General features: G+C 37.2%; 1 protein-coding gene across 1 annotated transcript in view; it reads left to right on the top strand.

The window, feature by feature from the left end:
- ZNF652 (zinc finger protein 652) overlaps positions 1-16,954 on the top strand; it is a 33,729-nt gene extending 16,775 nt beyond the window's left edge. Inside the window, exons 2-6 of the mRNA XM_060780843.2 lie at positions 1,534-2,656; positions 9,293-9,440; positions 11,398-11,513; positions 12,694-12,838; positions 14,181-16,954. Coding sequence (XP_060636826.2) covers positions 1,625-2,656; positions 9,293-9,440; positions 11,398-11,513; positions 12,694-12,838; positions 14,181-14,704 — 1,965 coding nt within the window. The 5' untranslated portion in view covers positions 1,534-1,624 and the 3' untranslated portion in view covers positions 14,705-16,954. The remainder of the gene's footprint in view (positions 1-1,533; positions 2,657-9,292; positions 9,441-11,397; positions 11,514-12,693; positions 12,839-14,180) is intronic.
- The last annotated feature ends 602 nt before the right edge of the window (positions 16,955-17,556 follow it).

The raw sequence follows: 17,556 nt of genomic DNA on the forward strand, positions 1-17,556 counted from the left end.
GAGGGCTTTCTCACACTGATGCCTCTCTCACATTGAGGCGAACTAACACTGAGGCCTTCTCATACTGAGGGCTACTGAAACCCTTCTTCACAGATCTCTCTTACATACTGAGGGGAACTAACATTGAGGCCTCTCTCAGAGTGAGAGCTACTGAGCTACAAGCACACCTGCTTATATTGAACTGCAGCTTTTGTGGAGTCATTGCATCCATTTAACCATTTCAATGCTTGACTCACAGTTTGTAATTAAAAATACCTAGTTAATATTTACAGCAAATGAAGCATTTAAAAATATTTAATGTTTCTGACAAAATATGCTATTGTACCCCAGTGGTTCTCAACCTGTGGGTTCCCAGATGTTTTGGCCTTCAACTCCCAGAAATCCTAACAGCTCGTAAACTGGCTGGGATCTCCTAGGAGTTGTAGGCCAAAACACCTGGGGACCCACAGGCTGAGAACCACTGAGAACCACCCAGTGCAATTCTTGGATTCCAGCTGTAGCTTCGAGAACTTTGTAGGTAACTTCATTTATGTGCTGACTCTGTCTGCTTCTGAAAGACAAAATGCATTCATCCATGCTTGAATGATGCCCTAAATTTTGTGTGGGGCGGGATTTAAAGGTATTTAAAAACTTTAGCTAGCCCTAAAGTAGCATGCATGCTTTTTATGCAAAAAGTCCCAGATTCAATTCCTAGCGCCTCCAGTTAAAAGAACTAGGTAACAGAGATGAAAAAGATCTTGGGTCACAAGGCTTAGGGAATGGCTGCCAGTCATAGTAGGAAATATTGAGCTAGGTGGACAATTAAACTAACCTCTGATGCAAGACAGCTTCCTGAATTCCTGTTTCACTAGATACTGCTCACAAATTTTCAAAATGGTCATTGAGACTGTAATGATAAAATATTTTCAGGATGTGCCAGGTTCTGTGCTACATATCAAATTCTTAATTTCGAATCTGAAATCAAAAACATAAGCCTTATAGAGACTGTTAGAGATTTAATATGAAAACTCATCTTGTTATACAGAATTAATTTGGAGGGTAAGCTAGTGTTTACAATAATTTTCAATAAATATGAAAATAATTTGCATTTTAAAACGTTTTTTAATAAAATGGAAGAATACTTTACCCGTGTGGTTAAGTTTAGCTGTGTGGCATTCTTATAATTCTATTATAGTTGTGACTGTGATAATTAAACATTGGATTGAGAGAATGCCAGTGTGGATGTCTGGGTTCATAGCTAGACATATTTTTTGTGTTATCTTTACAGTAAATGAAGCATTTTTTAAAAAAAAAATGTATGTCTGTGCCTTCCATTACTCTGAGGATCAGATGAAAAGCATGTACTTCCAACAGTACAATTAAACCTTTTGTCCCTTTCTCCAGGAAATAAGATAAATAGTCCTTTATTGAGAATAGTTAACATTGTGTGCAGCAAATCCTGTACTTTGCTTAGATTAGTTAGAAAATGATTTTAAGACTATATTTCTTCAGTTATGTTTAAGCCACTGATTTAATTTTCTCTTTCTTTTCTAGACAAAATGTTCAGCTGTTAATTGGCAGCTTTCTTCCTGTGAACTGTTGCCAGTGTCCTCGTGCTGTAAAACCTGAATTCCATGACCTACACATGCTTTGGTGCTCTGCTTCCCAAAGGAAGTCATGTGTTAGCTATTTTCGACGATTCGTTTTGTTCCAGAGGAATTACTGCATTGGTATTCTGGGATACAAGGTGCTCAATGAATCGGGAGCCCCCATGAATGAAACAGCCAGCTCTTGCCAGCAGATGGCTAAAAACTGCACCACACACATAGCAGGGATGGCACAAGAGGAGAGAGGTCAAGGGCCACCTCCTTTTTATCATGCTGCCACCCAGGAACTTGACTTGTCCACCAAAGTATACAAAAGGGAGTCTGGAAGTCCATACTCCGTACTGGTGGACCCGAAAGCAAGTAAGCCACATCTCCATGAACGAGAAGAGCAGCCATATTTCAGGGAGGACAGAACAGTAGGAGAAGTTCGAGCCGTGAAAGAAGACAGGGAGAACTCTGACGACTTGCAGGAGGAGGATGAAGAGGAAGATGAAGTGACTTACAAAAGGGAGCAGATAATAGTAGAGGTAAACCTTAACAACCAAACATTAAATGTATCAAAAGGGGAGAAGGGGGTCCCCTCCCAATCCAAAGAAACTGCTGTTCTTAAGACCAGCAGTGAGGAAGAGGAGGGTGACAGTGGGGAGGAAGAGGCCACTGAAGACAGTAATGATGAGGAGGAAAATGAGAGGCAGAAGAAAACAGAGCAAAGAGAGGAAAATGATAGTGTTGCACAAAGGAGGACAAGGAGAGCTGCATCTGCTGCAGCCACCACAACTTCCCCTACTTCCAGAACTACAAGGGGCCGTAGAAAGAGCGTTGATCTTCCCAAGCGTAAGAAGAAAGCTGCAAAGGAGCCCAAGGCACCTGTGCAGAAATCAAAGTGTGAAGAAAAGGAGACTTTGACCTGTGAGAAGTGTCCCAGGGTGTTTAACACACGCTGGTATCTGGAGAAGCACATGAACGTCACTCATAGGCGTATGCAGATCTGCGACAAGTGTGGGAAGAAATTTGTTCTAGAAAGTGAGCTCTCCCTTCACCAGCAAACAGACTGTGAAAAAAACATCCAGGTAGGTTCTCTTGCCTGCTTGCAAGATTTCCCTGCCTCTGCTGTCCCCTGGACATTTGAAAGGGTGGAAATCATTTGAGAAGAACAAAGTTCCAGGCCTTTCTGCTTCTACCAACATTTTCTTTTGCACATTAAAGGAAATCAATATTTCTGAATGGGGGAGGGGGAGGAAACAATAGCTGAGGTACAGGATTTTTCTGTACAACATCACAGTGCAAATAGCACATTGAGAGCTAAGAATGTGTGTTTTTTTGAGCACTGGTTAGCATACACAGGTGATTTCTGAATAATATAAATGTAACTTTGAGTTTGTCATGTGTTAGGGAGAAAAATGGGTTCAAGTATGATTTCACCCATTTTTTTTATACATGGATTTTACTTACATGTAAGAAAGCTGCAAAGGATACTGTAATGCATAACAAATGAGTATGTGTCATAACCACTCATATATGGAATAGGTAATTGCAGATTATTTCTGAGGTGTATGTTGTGAAATATGTTTGTATACATATTACAAAACTGTGCAGTGATTCATCAAGTGTGAAATTTTTCTGGGTGACATGAGAAGAGGCAGATTAATGTGGAAGTTAGATCCTCAGTTCCAACTACAGGAAGATAAGAAAATGCCTATTTATTTATTTATGACATTTATAGGGGACTCAGAGTGGCTTACAAGTTACCTATGAAGCCTGGATAGGATTCCTTTCTCTCTTTTTCCTTCAAATGCCTCTGGTTTTTTACTTTTTCAGAACTGTGGGAAGCAAAATTGTACTATCACTCAAGCTCTGTTTGTGTGGGTTGAGAGCTCAAATACTCTAAATGGTGAGCAGTGGTGTTAACTGTCCATTCCCTAAGCCTTAAGGAATACATCATGATGACAAAGCATATATTTATTCTTTCAAGATAACTGGCGAAATCTGTGAACAATGACAATAAAAGGTCTTTTGACATCTTAAAGATTAGCACAGTTTATCATAACATATGCTTTTGAGGACTGATCATCTCTTCAGTAGAATAATGAAGTATTACCTCTATTGGCAGATACATATTCTCTACGGGATTGTAATCAGTGTGTTCATTGGGAACTTACATGCAAAAAACACTGATAATTTTCATAACAATGACTATTAACCAACAGTATTTCACTGCTTTTACATATATCCTTATGTAGTTGAGTTGAGGTAGTGTAGTAAAAAGACTGTATTCTTATTCAAGCCTTAAGATAGTGTAAACAACTACTCACAAATAGCAACAGACATCCAGTACAGATGACCAACACAGAACACTGATTCTGTTGCAGACCTAGATGTCAATTGTGTTTTCTGTCTCGGCTTTGGCGACTCTTTTACAGGGTATAATGTTCTCCAGAACATTACAGTTGGTACAGTAGCTAATTTTTCAGTGTTACTGTATATACTCTAGTATAAGCCAACCCAAATATAAGCCGAAGCACCTAATTTTACTACAAAAAAACTGGGAAAACTTATTAACTCAAGTATAAGCCTAGGATGGGAAATACAGCAGCTATTGGTAAATTTTAAAATAAAAATAGATACCAATAAAATTACATTAATTGAGGCATCACTGCAGAGTTAGATATAGATCTATAATTACATATACTAATTTCATATATGTATTTCTCCCAAAATGTTAGCAAGTCCTCTCTCTCTCTCTCTCTCTCTCTCTATATATATATATGTGTGTGTGTGTGTGTGTGTGTGTGTGTGCATTTCCCTTCTGCAGCATTTGCAAGCCCTATGTATCTATGTTTATATTTATCTAGACATCTCTATATATGTGTGTATGTGCATTTCGCCTGCAATATTTGCAATCTCTATATATCTATATTCATATCTTTCTATACATGTCTATATATATTGGTGTGTGCATTTCCCCCCATAATATTATATATCTATATTCATATATATCCATCTAGACATCTCTCTATATATAGATAATTATATCTATGTAAGATTTACAAAGACTTGCAAACATATGAGGGGAAAATTCATATATAAAATTATTTATATACATACACATATACATACACACAGAGATATTCAGATAAATAGGTTTCACTATGTATTTATTGATTATATATATATGTGTGTGTGTGTGTGTGTATATATATATATATAGGATTTGTAGAGACTTGCAAACATGTGAGGGAAAATTCATATATAAAAAGAATGTATACATATAGATACATATACAAAGGAACATGGATCCCTGGCTCATTAATCCACCCATGTAATGACAAAATACACAAATCTTTAAGGTATTGCAAGATTCTTCACTGCTAATTTGTATTTATTTTGCAACTGAGTAATGTGGCAATCTGTGATAATTTAAAATGCAGTGTTGATAATAGCACACACATCTTGATAATGCTAAGATGATTATTATATTATATATAATATAATATATTCCCTGCCTCTGCTGTCCCCTGGACATTTGAAAGGATGGAAATCCTTTGAGAAGAACAAGGTTCCAGCCTTTCTGCTTCTATCAACATTTTCTTTTGCACATTAAAACTTATTGACTCAAATATAATACTATATATTATAGTATCACAAGAACTGCCTATTGAAAGCACAATATAAGCCATGCACTACTTATTATTATTATTATCATCATCATCATCATCTTGCCTGCCTGTCCTCATGGCTTGAGATTGGTTACAACACACATTTGCCTAAAAACATTCTTTAAAATAAACATATTAAAACATATTTCCACAAGATACATATTAAAATACATAAAACAGGGATTAAACATAAGATGCAAGTTTAAAATTCATTATTAAAACTTTCTGGGTAGGCCTTAAGTCACTTATGTCTTAAATTCCGACGCCTGATATAGCTGTCAGAACTGTGTCGTTCCACAGTCTTGGAGCGGCCAATGAAAAGGTCCTCTGGGTGATGGTTGCCAGACTGGAGCAGACACCCTCCAGAGGACCTCAGTGTTTGGGGTGTATTGTTCGGGAGAAGGCGATCCTGTAGGTAACCTGGAAGTCCATATTCTTGATGAATTGTAATTCAATGAATTTGTGTCATAGTCTTAGTGTAAAGTTTCTTCATTCAAAAACATCTCTCTTATAGTCAGTATACTACAATGTTCTGCTAAAGTTCTGTTATTGTGTTAATTTATGGCAGTTTTCACAAGACTTCATTGATTATGCTGTTCTGTTGGTGAAATGCCTCTCTTTTAACCTTTATGTGCTGTGACATGAAAACCCTACCATAGTATTGCCTTAGGTTAGAGTTAAGATAAAGGCACACAACAGTTACTAGGATAAGGTTGATTGTTAAAGTTGTGGGCAATTTTCTGATCCCAGTGAGAATTCCAGTGCACCACATACAGAGTGTTAAATGTCCAAAGATGTTATGTACAGAACCAATTTTGTTTTACCCAGACACTCAGAGCCAAAGAAATGAGGTGGGATCAAAATATGATGAAATGAAATCGAACACACACACACACACACACACACACACACATTGTATTGTGAAGTGTTCCCTGAGTCCAGTGACTCCCATTGTCCCTTGAATAATAGAAATTATGATTTTCTCTCAACAAGGCCAACCAGAGAACATCAGTTCGGCATCATGACTGAAAACAAGGGTAATTTTTGCTAAAGTGTTCTACATTGGCTCTAACACTAGACATAAAACAGAAAAAAGTCTGTCCCATGTGTGCTTTGTTTTTAAAGGGAAATGACAAGTGCATGGAACTTGGGGACATGGTGTGCAATTTACAAAATACAATCTTGTATATTTTGGGCTTGCTTCTGTATACATTATTTTAAAAATGTGCATCTTTATGTGATCAAAATTTTATTTATTTATTTAAAACTTTTATATCCCGATCTTCTCACCTCCATAGAGGGACTCAGACCGGCTTACAGTAAGGATTCAATACTACTAATACAAATTAAAACATCATACAACAATACAAGATTAAAATACATATAAGCCAAAACGCAAGATGAAATCATGTTCAACTCAGTCTGCATATGTAGTTACTTTGGTCTGTAACCAGTCTCAGCCGTTATTCTGGGAATGGGATATCCATGTTATGTATACTACAATCTACCAAGGCCTACTCTGCTTCCTTTTTAATACTCTGTTTTGTTTTTTGTTTGTTTGTTTGTTTGTTTGTTTTGTCATGCTACCATAAAGCCACAACTGATGCACTTATTCAAGTGTGGCTCTTAGCACCTCTATATTTAAGACACAGCTTTGTCAGCCAGAATAAAAATAATATAAAAGCTTTATTTTCATATAACAAAAATGCTTCCATTGCAGTCAATCAAATTTGCACTTAGTGGTATTGCCTTAAACGTCTGAGTAATTATGATTCAGTTGCCTTTTGGTATGTAAGATGGTTTGGACTTTATTTTTTTAGAGATATTTTACCAGAGCTAATAAGAAAGTGTTTTAAATCTTGGGGGCCCTTAGAAAGCAATTCCAGCAAGAAGTTATGCAGTTTTCATCTAGGCTTGTAGAAGTAATGAAGTTTCGAACAGCATCTATGATAAAAAAAAAGACACAGATTTATGGATGAACATAAAAGAGGTGGTGGTATTCCATAGGTGGGTTGGGAAGCAACTTGCTACTCTGAACCCAAGGAATCCAGTATTATAGAGCTAAGTATCAGGATTAGTTTAGATTTATACTTTATCAAAGATTATAAAATGATAGGGGAACCTTCAAATATTTCTGCAGTTGATGGCCACAGCTTTTGCTTGTTAAGGAGTGTCTGGTAGTTAAGATGCTGAAGACTTACATCTAGTATTCTTCATATTATGACTAAATACCAACATAAAAAAACCTCTTTTTTTGTCAGGAATACCGCACAGTTACAATAGCTTTGTAGTTGCTGTGTTTCATGTACTCAATTGACTCTTGTAGTGGAGTGTTTGCTAAATCTTCCAAGGGCTCTTCTGCTGTTCCACATTCTGATATTGAGCCTACCCTATAAACTAAAAGTAGCTGTTCTGATATTCATGTGAGTCAGATTAGCTGCTGCTTCTCTTTACCATTTTAGATTTCTTATTATTATGCCTCTATCTCATCTTGGAATATTTCCTCGTTGGAACAGGAACTCATTTTCTTCTATAGACACCCAGTTTGGATGGGAAAGAGCAAGCAAGTAAATTAAATGAGAATTCCAAATGGACCACACTAATCTGGATTATGTAGCAGGCTAATCTGTTTGAATGCTCTATCCCCAGTGCCAGAGGCTGGATTAAAACCATCAGGGCTCTTATTGCATATTTTTATAATATTTGTTTTTATGTTTTAAATTGATTTACTGAATGATTAGTGCTTTTCTGTATATTTTATGTATGCAGTTGATACAAGTTATAAAATTCCACTTCTCTAATTCTTGGCTTATAATTTTAATGTTTGAGCATTAAACATTAGATATTAGGGATTGTGTTAAGGATTATTTGTGATTATTCCCATTTCAAATTTTTGTATGTTACCCAAGAGTCGAGGTAAATTGTCTCATTGTATCTTGGCTTGAATTAAGTTTGTTGTTTCCGTGTTATGTTGTGTCCAGTGATGGTATTCTGCAGACAGAACAAAGACTACTGGTGGTTCAAGTGTAGAGTTTCCTGCAAGCTCTGTACTTTATGCCACTAATCTTCTCCACAGGATTTGGGGGTCCTTTATAGCAGATTTTGGGAGTTGCAAGCAGTAAGAGGGCATGAGACATTATAGTTGAGCAAGTCGAACTCTGTTGATTTGAAATATTGGAATCCACCTCTTCCTCTCAGCTGATTTTTGAGACACTTTGGATCTATTATAACTTAGAAAGTACAATATAAATCATTAAATAAATAATTACCTAACTATTAGTTGATGAAAAACAAAATTATCTCCTTTTACTAACTTAAAATTGGTATTATTATTGCCTTTGCTTAGGTCAGTCTTTTGTAAATCCTTTTAAAAACAGCCTTTGGATAGCTGCCTTGCTTCCACCCCAGCTCAGTTCCTGCCTAAACTACAAGGTTTTTCTGAAGTGAATAAGAACCTTGAATGTGCTTCACTCTAAATAATGTGGTGGTGTTGTTGTTGTTGTTGTTGTTGTTAGATACCTCACTTTTTCTCTCCACAAAGGAAAATTAAAGTGGCTTCTGTTTTCATGATACATAACATTATAAACTTCCAAAGAACAGTACTTGAATGCAAATCTGCTGACTTATTTCAAAATTAAAATATTGCAAAGTGGCTTTAGTCACAAAAAGGATTTGGCTTATGGGTTTTACTGAATTTTTCTGTAACAACAGAGCTAGCTGCCTTCTTCCATCTAAACCAAATGGAGTGGAGTGAACTACTGTATACCACACAGGTTCTTGAAGTCTCATGTTCTTCTCTTGAGGAATCAGTAGGTGGCATCCTAAGTCCAGCAGCATACACTCCTTTGATCTAAGCTAGTATCTTTTCATTTCAGCAACTCTTAGGAAATTGCAGTGAGTGGCATTTTGTTAGTTTGCTCTGAAATAATGCATCCAAGATTGTGTTCATTTTTCATATATATGTTTTCTTCATTTCGACTATAGTTGTCTTGAAGTATCAGAATTGAGCCCTGTTTAAATTATGCCTTTTTGTCCCATCCATCCATTTAGTGTGTCACTTGTAGTAAATCATTCAAGAAGCTGTGGTCCCTTCATGAGCATATCAAGATTGTCCATGGATATGCAGAGAAAAAATTCTCCTGCGAGATATGTGAAAAGAAGTTCTACACCATGGCTCACGTGCGAAAGCACATGGTTGGTGAGTTCTTGCTGCCTGTTTTTTCACAACATGGTATCTCTGTTCCACCCTTCTAAGGCTGTTCCAAGTTTCACTCTTGATTACAAGTGCCTCCTGAGTTGTAAGGTTTCTCTCCAGTTCTATGCCCTTATTGATTCTGATCAACCATTACATCACTGTTTGAACCCAAGTTCCAAAATCAGAGTAAATGCCTGCATCAGCTGAATGTCCACGTGGCAAGAGGGCAGACAAGTAGATCTTGGCATTCTTTTCACATTTTAAATACCAGACTACACTCCCCCTCCTCACATATTTCACTATCTTATAAGAACTGCCAAATGCAAGAACATGGGGGCAATGTAATGTGAAAGCTACAAATGCAGCTTGAAATAAGGTAGGTGGTGCTCCAGATTGTGTACACTGAAATAATATTGTGCCTTGATTCAGCTTTCTGTGCGGTTCTTCCTTTTTAAAAATTAAATAAAGATGTCCGTCATCAAAAGATGCATCTAATTATAGCTTTAAAATGAGTTGGCAGGTTGTTTGCCTAACTTTTTTACCTCTGGACCTAAGATCCACAGGCAGAGACAACAAGAGTTATCCTACTGATAATGGTCTGACAGAATTATGCTCAGTGTAATTTGGGGGGGGGGGAGATATATTTGTTTGCTTTAAATAGCTAGATTTGAACTATAGAAGCTATGTTGCCCTGCTTAATAGTGTCTCTTATATTAAGATACCCTTGATGCTTGGCTGAAACCATTGTTTTAACCCAGTAAAATGAAATGTTTGACCTTAGAGGTGGGATTTAAAACAGGTTGGGTTACTAGTAAAAATCCGTTTTCCACTTTGATAGTAAGAAGTTGAGATATTTAGTTCTTTGGGTTTTTGCAGTAGTTTAGCAGCAGAAAAGAAGGATTTCTTGTAGTCAAATTGATAAGCCATAGGTTCTATGGTAAGATTACATTGCCAAAATAACTGTAACTGAATTATTTACAGTAGAGATAATAAAGGGGACAGTGGGGGACAGGCTCACATAAACAGAACAAGTAAAACATGCACCAAATGGAATCAGGGCAATAAACAGACTATCACATTCTTTAGAGATGCAAAGAACTCTAAACACAAACAAGGAAACAAGCTCAGAAATTACCTTCTTTAAAGATGCAAAGGACTCTGTGTGGCTCAGGGAACTCACACAAGCAGGCAATAAACCTTAGACTGTATATTTATTTATAATCGAATTTGCTTTCCTGAACGTTTTGATGGGTGTCCGACCGGATGGACCATGTGCAGGATGAAACAGGATGAAAGGGAGAGGGGGCGTGGGAACAAGGATGTCTGTGAAGTGAATTGTACCTGCAAACACTATAAGAACCCATGTAAGATTTCATTCAGTGTGCCGTCTTTTCAGGACTGTCACCCGCAGCTTATTTGCAAATCTGTGGGGTTTTTTTCCCTATCTCATCTGCCTCCTAGTTATTTATTTGCAAAACCGGGACAAGGTTTTTTTTTTTGGGGGGGGGGGGAGGTTTGCCTTCTTGAAGAGGGGCATCCCATCTGGCCCCAACAGTAGGAAACCTTAAGTCTTCTAAATGTTGATGAACTACTGGTCGTGCTTCACAATTGATCAGACTGGGAATTGGGAGATTTGGAAAACCATAGATTCCCCCTACTCTAATCTTCTGTTTGTTTCCTTTTGAAAGGCACAATAGTAGGCTTTTAAGTTTTTTGGTTGTGATATTTTATTGCCCTGCTCCTTCATTTATATTTCAATGAATTCATATTTATGTTTCGTTATATATGAACCTGGGGATGATTTTGGCTGGAAGGTGCAATAGATATTTATTATATCAACTCAAAACATTAGTTAGATGTTAATACTTTTTGGAGAATCCTGCCTCAGTATCCCTTACAATCTCCTCCTTTGATTCACTACATACAAATATATAAAAATTTCCATAATTTGATGTTTCAGCACATACAAAGGACATGCCATTTACATGTGAAACCTGTGGAAAATCCTTCAAGCGTAGTATGTCATTGAAGGTTCACTCCCTGCAGCATTCTGGAGAGAAGCCTTTTCGATGTGAGGTATGAACTCAATTAATTCAATGTTGCATTAAGAATTACTTTGACTTTGAAAACCATATGGTCATGAATGGTTCTTGAGACTGGTTACATCGCAAAGGCCTTTCTAGTCCTGTGTTCCCATTACATAGTATCTAGCTAGTACTTCTTGAGAGGCCCACAAGCAAGATGTAAGTACAGTGACACTCTGCACCCTGCTTCTGGTGACTATTTGCTTCATGGTGGCTGTTTAACTCTTTGTAAGGCTATGAATTATACCCACCCCCACAGATGAACAAAAATGGAAGGGAGCAGGAGTTTGTTAAAGTTTGCTTTGTTCAGCTGATTGGCTGTTGGTGCTATTTCTTCGTGAATCTTTAGTCACTATATTGCAAATTTTGACTGCATCCTCTTTTAGTGTAAGTAACAGAACAAAATTTGAGTATGAATGTACAGGGCAAGAAATACTCAAGCTCATGGTAGTGTGAATCTTTTGTCATTGCTTTGTCATCTATCGCAGTGATTTTTAAACTCTGGTACTCCAGATGTTTTGGACTGCAACTCTCAGAAGCCACAGCTGCCTTGGTAATGATTAGGGATTATGTGAGTTGAAGTCCAAAACACACAGAAGACCAAAGTTTGAGAAACATTGATCCATAGCAATGAAAGGTTGGCCCTGGGAAACAATATGCTCCTCTTTCCACACATACCTTCCTATTGTACTTAAATTTGATGGATGCAAAATGTCAGTATTAGACATGATCTAATTCTTCTACAAATTCTTTGTAAAACTTACATCTTGGGTGTTGGAACTTGAAATAAAATAGAACATTTTTCCTCTTCATTTTCTGCTTTGTGCCAAAGCCATTTGAGATTTCAGCGCCTTGCCTTGAGGTCCATAAATCTGAAAAATAGGTATTGCATTCCTTTTTTTACCAGTGCAATAATCTCGTGAAATCTTTATGTAGTTTCATACTTCGAGACAATATACTCCAAAGCTATCCCCAAAACTGCTCAACATTGCAGATGATTCATTTTTTAAACTACATTACAATATATTGTCAATAACCTTGAAGTGCTGTGTACTAAAGTGATATATTGATGCAAATACTCTGTTGTATTTCGGATATACTACTGCAATATTATAATGCCATTACTTACGATTTCTGCAAATTAAACATCTGTTTCTCACTGCCTCTTGCAGAACTGTGATGAAAGGTTTCAGTACAAATATCAGCTTCGTTCCCACATGAGCATTCACATCGGACACAAGCAGTTTATGTGCCAGTGGTGTGGTAAAGATTTCAACATGAAACAGTACTTTGATGAGCACATGAAAACCCACACTGGTAAGGATGAGTTGTCCCCCCTTCCTCAGTAATCTTTGGCAACATCAAAAAGTACATGGGACCTACTGTGATCAAATATGAGTTGTAATAGTGAGATCAGATTTAATTTGGCAGCATGTAACTTCTTTCTCCCTTTAGTAATAATTTCCTAGTGGAGAAAAAGCATAGTCCCCTGCCCTAGTCCAAATGAGAAGTTGTGAAGAAGTAAGTCAGGACTGACAAGAATTAAATTTTAAAACATGATGTTAAACTGCCTTTCTGTTTCATTTCTGTTGGGAATGAGATTAAACAAGACATAAGATTCACAACAAAAGATTGTTGGCATAATCCATGGAGTTCCATACATCAGATGCAGGAACTCCATTCATTATGCTGAGGGGAATGGAGAATGTTATGGTTATGGTAAAAGAGGGTATACATTATTGCGTTATTGAAAAGTAATATTAAAAAGTAAAACATTCCTAGTAAAAGTTAATTAAGTTGTGAATAGATGTGGGAATACTGAGATGGGACAAGGGGAAGCCAAATACATATGTTTGGAAAAATAAAGACAGAAGATAATTCAAGAGGATACTGAGAGCTTTTTCAGATAGAAAAAACTTCTTCCAGAAATCATGAAGAATTGCTGTCAGACTGAATTTTAAATACTGTAATTGGGCTGCTGACATAATTACTTCTGCGGCAATTATATTGAGTCCAGAAGTCAAGGCTAGGTTGTAAGTAATTGAGAGAAGAAGTTTTGGAAGAGAACTTGGTTCAGAAAGTGTTGAAAGTATAAACCAGAAATTCAATGTAAAATCTGGAAGGTAAATGTCACTGATTAGACATGAAGACTTCTTATAAATTTGTTATCCTGATGAAAAGGAATCCAATTGATTGAAATGAGAAACCGAAATTAGTAGAGAACAGAATCAGGGAGCAGGGTAAGACATTAGTGTGGTCACTTTAGCCTGTGAGGGATAGGAAGAGAAAATTTAGGGACATAGAGAAGAAAAGAAATGAAAAGTTGGTGTGGATAGCTTTGATTTTGTATCTTTAAACAAGAAGGTAGAAATGTTGAGATATAATGTGTGGTATCTCGGATTAAAACATTTCAAGGATTCATATAGTAGTGTAGTAATGTTGGTTAGTTCAAGGAGTAACAGATTATTCTATTGCTCTTGGATACTCTAGTATTCATTTATCTTGATTTTTCTGTATGTTATTTGTAAGTCCTTGATAGTAGACCTACTCAGTTTGTTTTTATTGCAGTTGTATAAATAGAAATGACTGAATCTGATTGAGGGGATCTTAACACATGAGAGAATAGCATCTGATGAGTTCAATCTTTAATTGTTAATAGGAGAGAAACCTTTCATCTGTGAAATCTGTGGCAAAAGCTTCACCAGTCGTCCCAACATGAAGAGACACCGCAGAACTCACACAGGGGAGAAGCCATATCCTTGCGACGTGTGTGGCCAGCGGTTCCGCTTTTCCAACATGCTTAAGGCACACAAGGAGAAGTGCTTCCGTGTTACCAGTCCTGTTAACGTGCTGCCTGCTGCCCAGATACCACTTGCCACCACCTCTCCTGCTCCCAGTTTACCTTCTGTTGTGAACACAGTAAATGCCCCTGCTCCAACTCCACCGATGAATATGAACCCAGTGGGCACACTTTCCCCCCGTCCCATTGGCCATCCTTATCCTTCTCACTTGCATCTCCATCCCCACCATCCCCATCACCTTCCAGTTCCTGTTCCCCCTGTCTCACACTTACCTCCACCTCCTGCTCTGTTTAAGAGTGAGCCTTTAAATCATAGGGGCCAAGGCGAGGACAGTTTTCTGCGACACCTAGCAGAAAAGAACAGTTCAGTACAGCACCACTAACTCTTGTCTTCTATCAGCCATTGTCTTGGTCTTGCGGACTTGGAAGCGTGCTCCCCGCCAAGAAATCTTGTGGTTTCTTTTGCAGCCCCAGTGTAAGAGCTTTGCATTAATTCCGGCTGTCTGGAAAAGTGGTTATCAAGCCCAAGGGGAACTGATAGGAGAGAAGCCCAGTTTGGCTTGCACGTTTTACTGTTGACTTTTATAGATTTCGAAATGACTGACACTTGTGGAATTTTTTATAATTTCATATCAGCTGATGAGGTATGCTTGCTTTTATATCCTGGATTTTCTCCTCAAAGAGGAGATGACCCTGGTTTCCTTTGTACTAATCAAAAAGACTGTGAGACTAAATTCCAGAGCATTAATTATCACTGTGTATCATTAATTTTTTCCTGCTTTCTGTGTGTGTGTGTGTGTGTGTGAGCGTGAGCGTGAGCGTGTGGGTGCGGGTGGATGGGCATGCTGGCTGTGGAGTGAGCTAGCCACATCATCACAGAATATCAAGCATTATAGCAAAAAGACAGTAAACAAAACTTAATCTCATTTGAGTAGTTCTCCTAACACACTCTTTATTTTAATACAGAAAAAAATTATTTTAGAGTTTTTGTATAGACCTATTTAGTAGCCTGTTTTTAAAATGAAATGTATTTCAAATAAGCGGTGTAATTTTTTTCAGTGTAGCTGGACCTATGTTGTTACAATAGATAATTTTTATAATCATTCAAATGTGATTCTTTAAGGAAAAAAGATGCAAATAACTTCTATGGTTAAAATTATTCTTCCATCTTTACTACTCTTAAAAGGTGCTTTGAAGGGCAAGGAAAAGAATGCAAGAAGTCTCTGGTCAGGCTGCCTCAAAATTTTATATAACTTATTCACAGGGAGGGTCTCTTAATAGGACTATTGTCTTCTTTCAGTGTCATGGGGTGGGTTTGGGGGTGTTTATTACATAAGGACATTAAACTGCTGTATTCCAACAAATGCTTTTCACTCAGCTCTGCTGGACTGAGGTGTGAAATGTTTTAGAATGAACATACTTTAATGAGGGGGAGATTTGGAAGCTGCGAGGGAGAGAGAGAGAGTCTTAAACAGAAGTGGCATTTTCAGATTAATGTGCTATCATTTCTTGGCATACATTAGATCCTAGTTCATGATATAGAAGTGTGTATAAGGGGTGACTTAATTTGGGGATCATATTTGATGCTGCTTGTTTTTTTCTTGAGTTAATTGAGCGATACGTGGAAGCCAGGATAAAGTGTTGTTTGGCAAGAGTTGTAAAATAAAAATAAAATGGGATTTGGGGGGAAGGCAGTTGTCATGTTGGCTGAAAAATGTTTTCCACAGAGTATATGCACAGATTGAAGCTGTGTCCTGTATAGTTGATTATTCATATTATATAGGATAACTTCTTTCAGATTTGACTTCAGGTTTCTCAAGAGAGCAGAAAAGAAATGTTTGAATGTTAAGCAAGTTTCCGGTTGTGTTTTCTCAGTCTCCAGTGGCACTAAATTGTGGCAAACTAGTTAGAATGCAGAGAATTATGGGTCTTATTCAGATGTAGTTAATGGACATTGAAATACAGCACCATTTGAGCAGCTGAATAGCTGTAGGCACCTTGAGGAGAAGACAGAGATACCCACCCAATTAAGGAGTTTAATTTTCCCTTAGCTTAATTCCACCACCCAAAGACCATCATGCTGATCTCTAGAATGGAGTTCTCGTTCTAAAAATTAGACTTTACACCTAATTCAGGGAGGGATATTGTATCAAAGAAAATGGAAAGCCCTCATCATTGTACACATGAGATTGCTGATTTTGTTTCAACCATTGATTAACTTTGATTTTGCATTAAAAATAGTATTAGGCCATTTTGATACCTATTCATATTTGAATGAAAATCTATTAACCCCACTCTTTCTTTCTGAAAAATGAGTATTTTAAAGATGTAATGACATTTATCTGTTCCTTCTCTTTTGTAGGTAGTAAATCTAGCTATAAAAGTGAATCTTTAATATTTAACGGTTTGCCATCTTCTACTACCTTGGATGGTTTTATACATTCCATGTCATGTTTGCAAATCCACAATTCTGTGTAGATATGCTACAGGACAGCAGTCTGCCCTGTTAAATCTACTTTTATAAATTTAAAGGATAAGAAAAAAACCACCTTGATAAATCTGTTGTAATCCAATTTTGCAAAAAAAGTTTTCTCAATAAATTTACAGTATTTGGCTGCTATTTATGAATCCTACTACTTGAGATGGGTGTGCTTTTTCCTTCCCCCTAGAAAATGGGCTGTTTTTGAAAAATTGAGATGATTTTACACACTTCAGAAATGTATTTTCCTATGCATAGGTAAAGTTGGACAAGCCAAAGGTGGGTGGGGTAGTGCAGATTATTTCACAGTTGTGTCACTTTGCACTGGCTAAGCCTTTTGTGATAGAGGTCAACACCCCTCAACGCACATGGTTTGCATGTTACAGAGAAAAACTATACATGGATTTAATGTCTGATTTTAACATTTATCATACAGTAGTTTAAACCCGGTAGTTAGATCCATTGGTAATGATGGAAATTTGGTAATTTGATACTTATGAAAATTCTGCTGCTTCAGTGTACCTACACATTTTGATTTGGACTAATAATCCAAAGCAAGCACACAACTGTATGAGCAGATTTGGCCTATCCTCTGTATTGAGTGCCATTCTCTTTCATGGCCATTCCAGACAAGTCCTATATCTTAGGATTTGATCCCAGGTTTTCTGTTTATCCCAGATTATCTAGCAGTAGAGACTCATAATCCAGTTTAATGCAGAAAACCTGGAATCAGATCCTGGGATATAGGGCCTGTCT

The sequence above is a fragment of the Anolis sagrei genome, chromosome 6, assembly GCF_037176765.1.
Source record: "Anolis sagrei isolate rAnoSag1 chromosome 6, rAnoSag1.mat, whole genome shotgun sequence".
NCBI lineage: Eukaryota > Metazoa > Chordata > Lepidosauria > Squamata > Dactyloidae > Anolis > Anolis sagrei.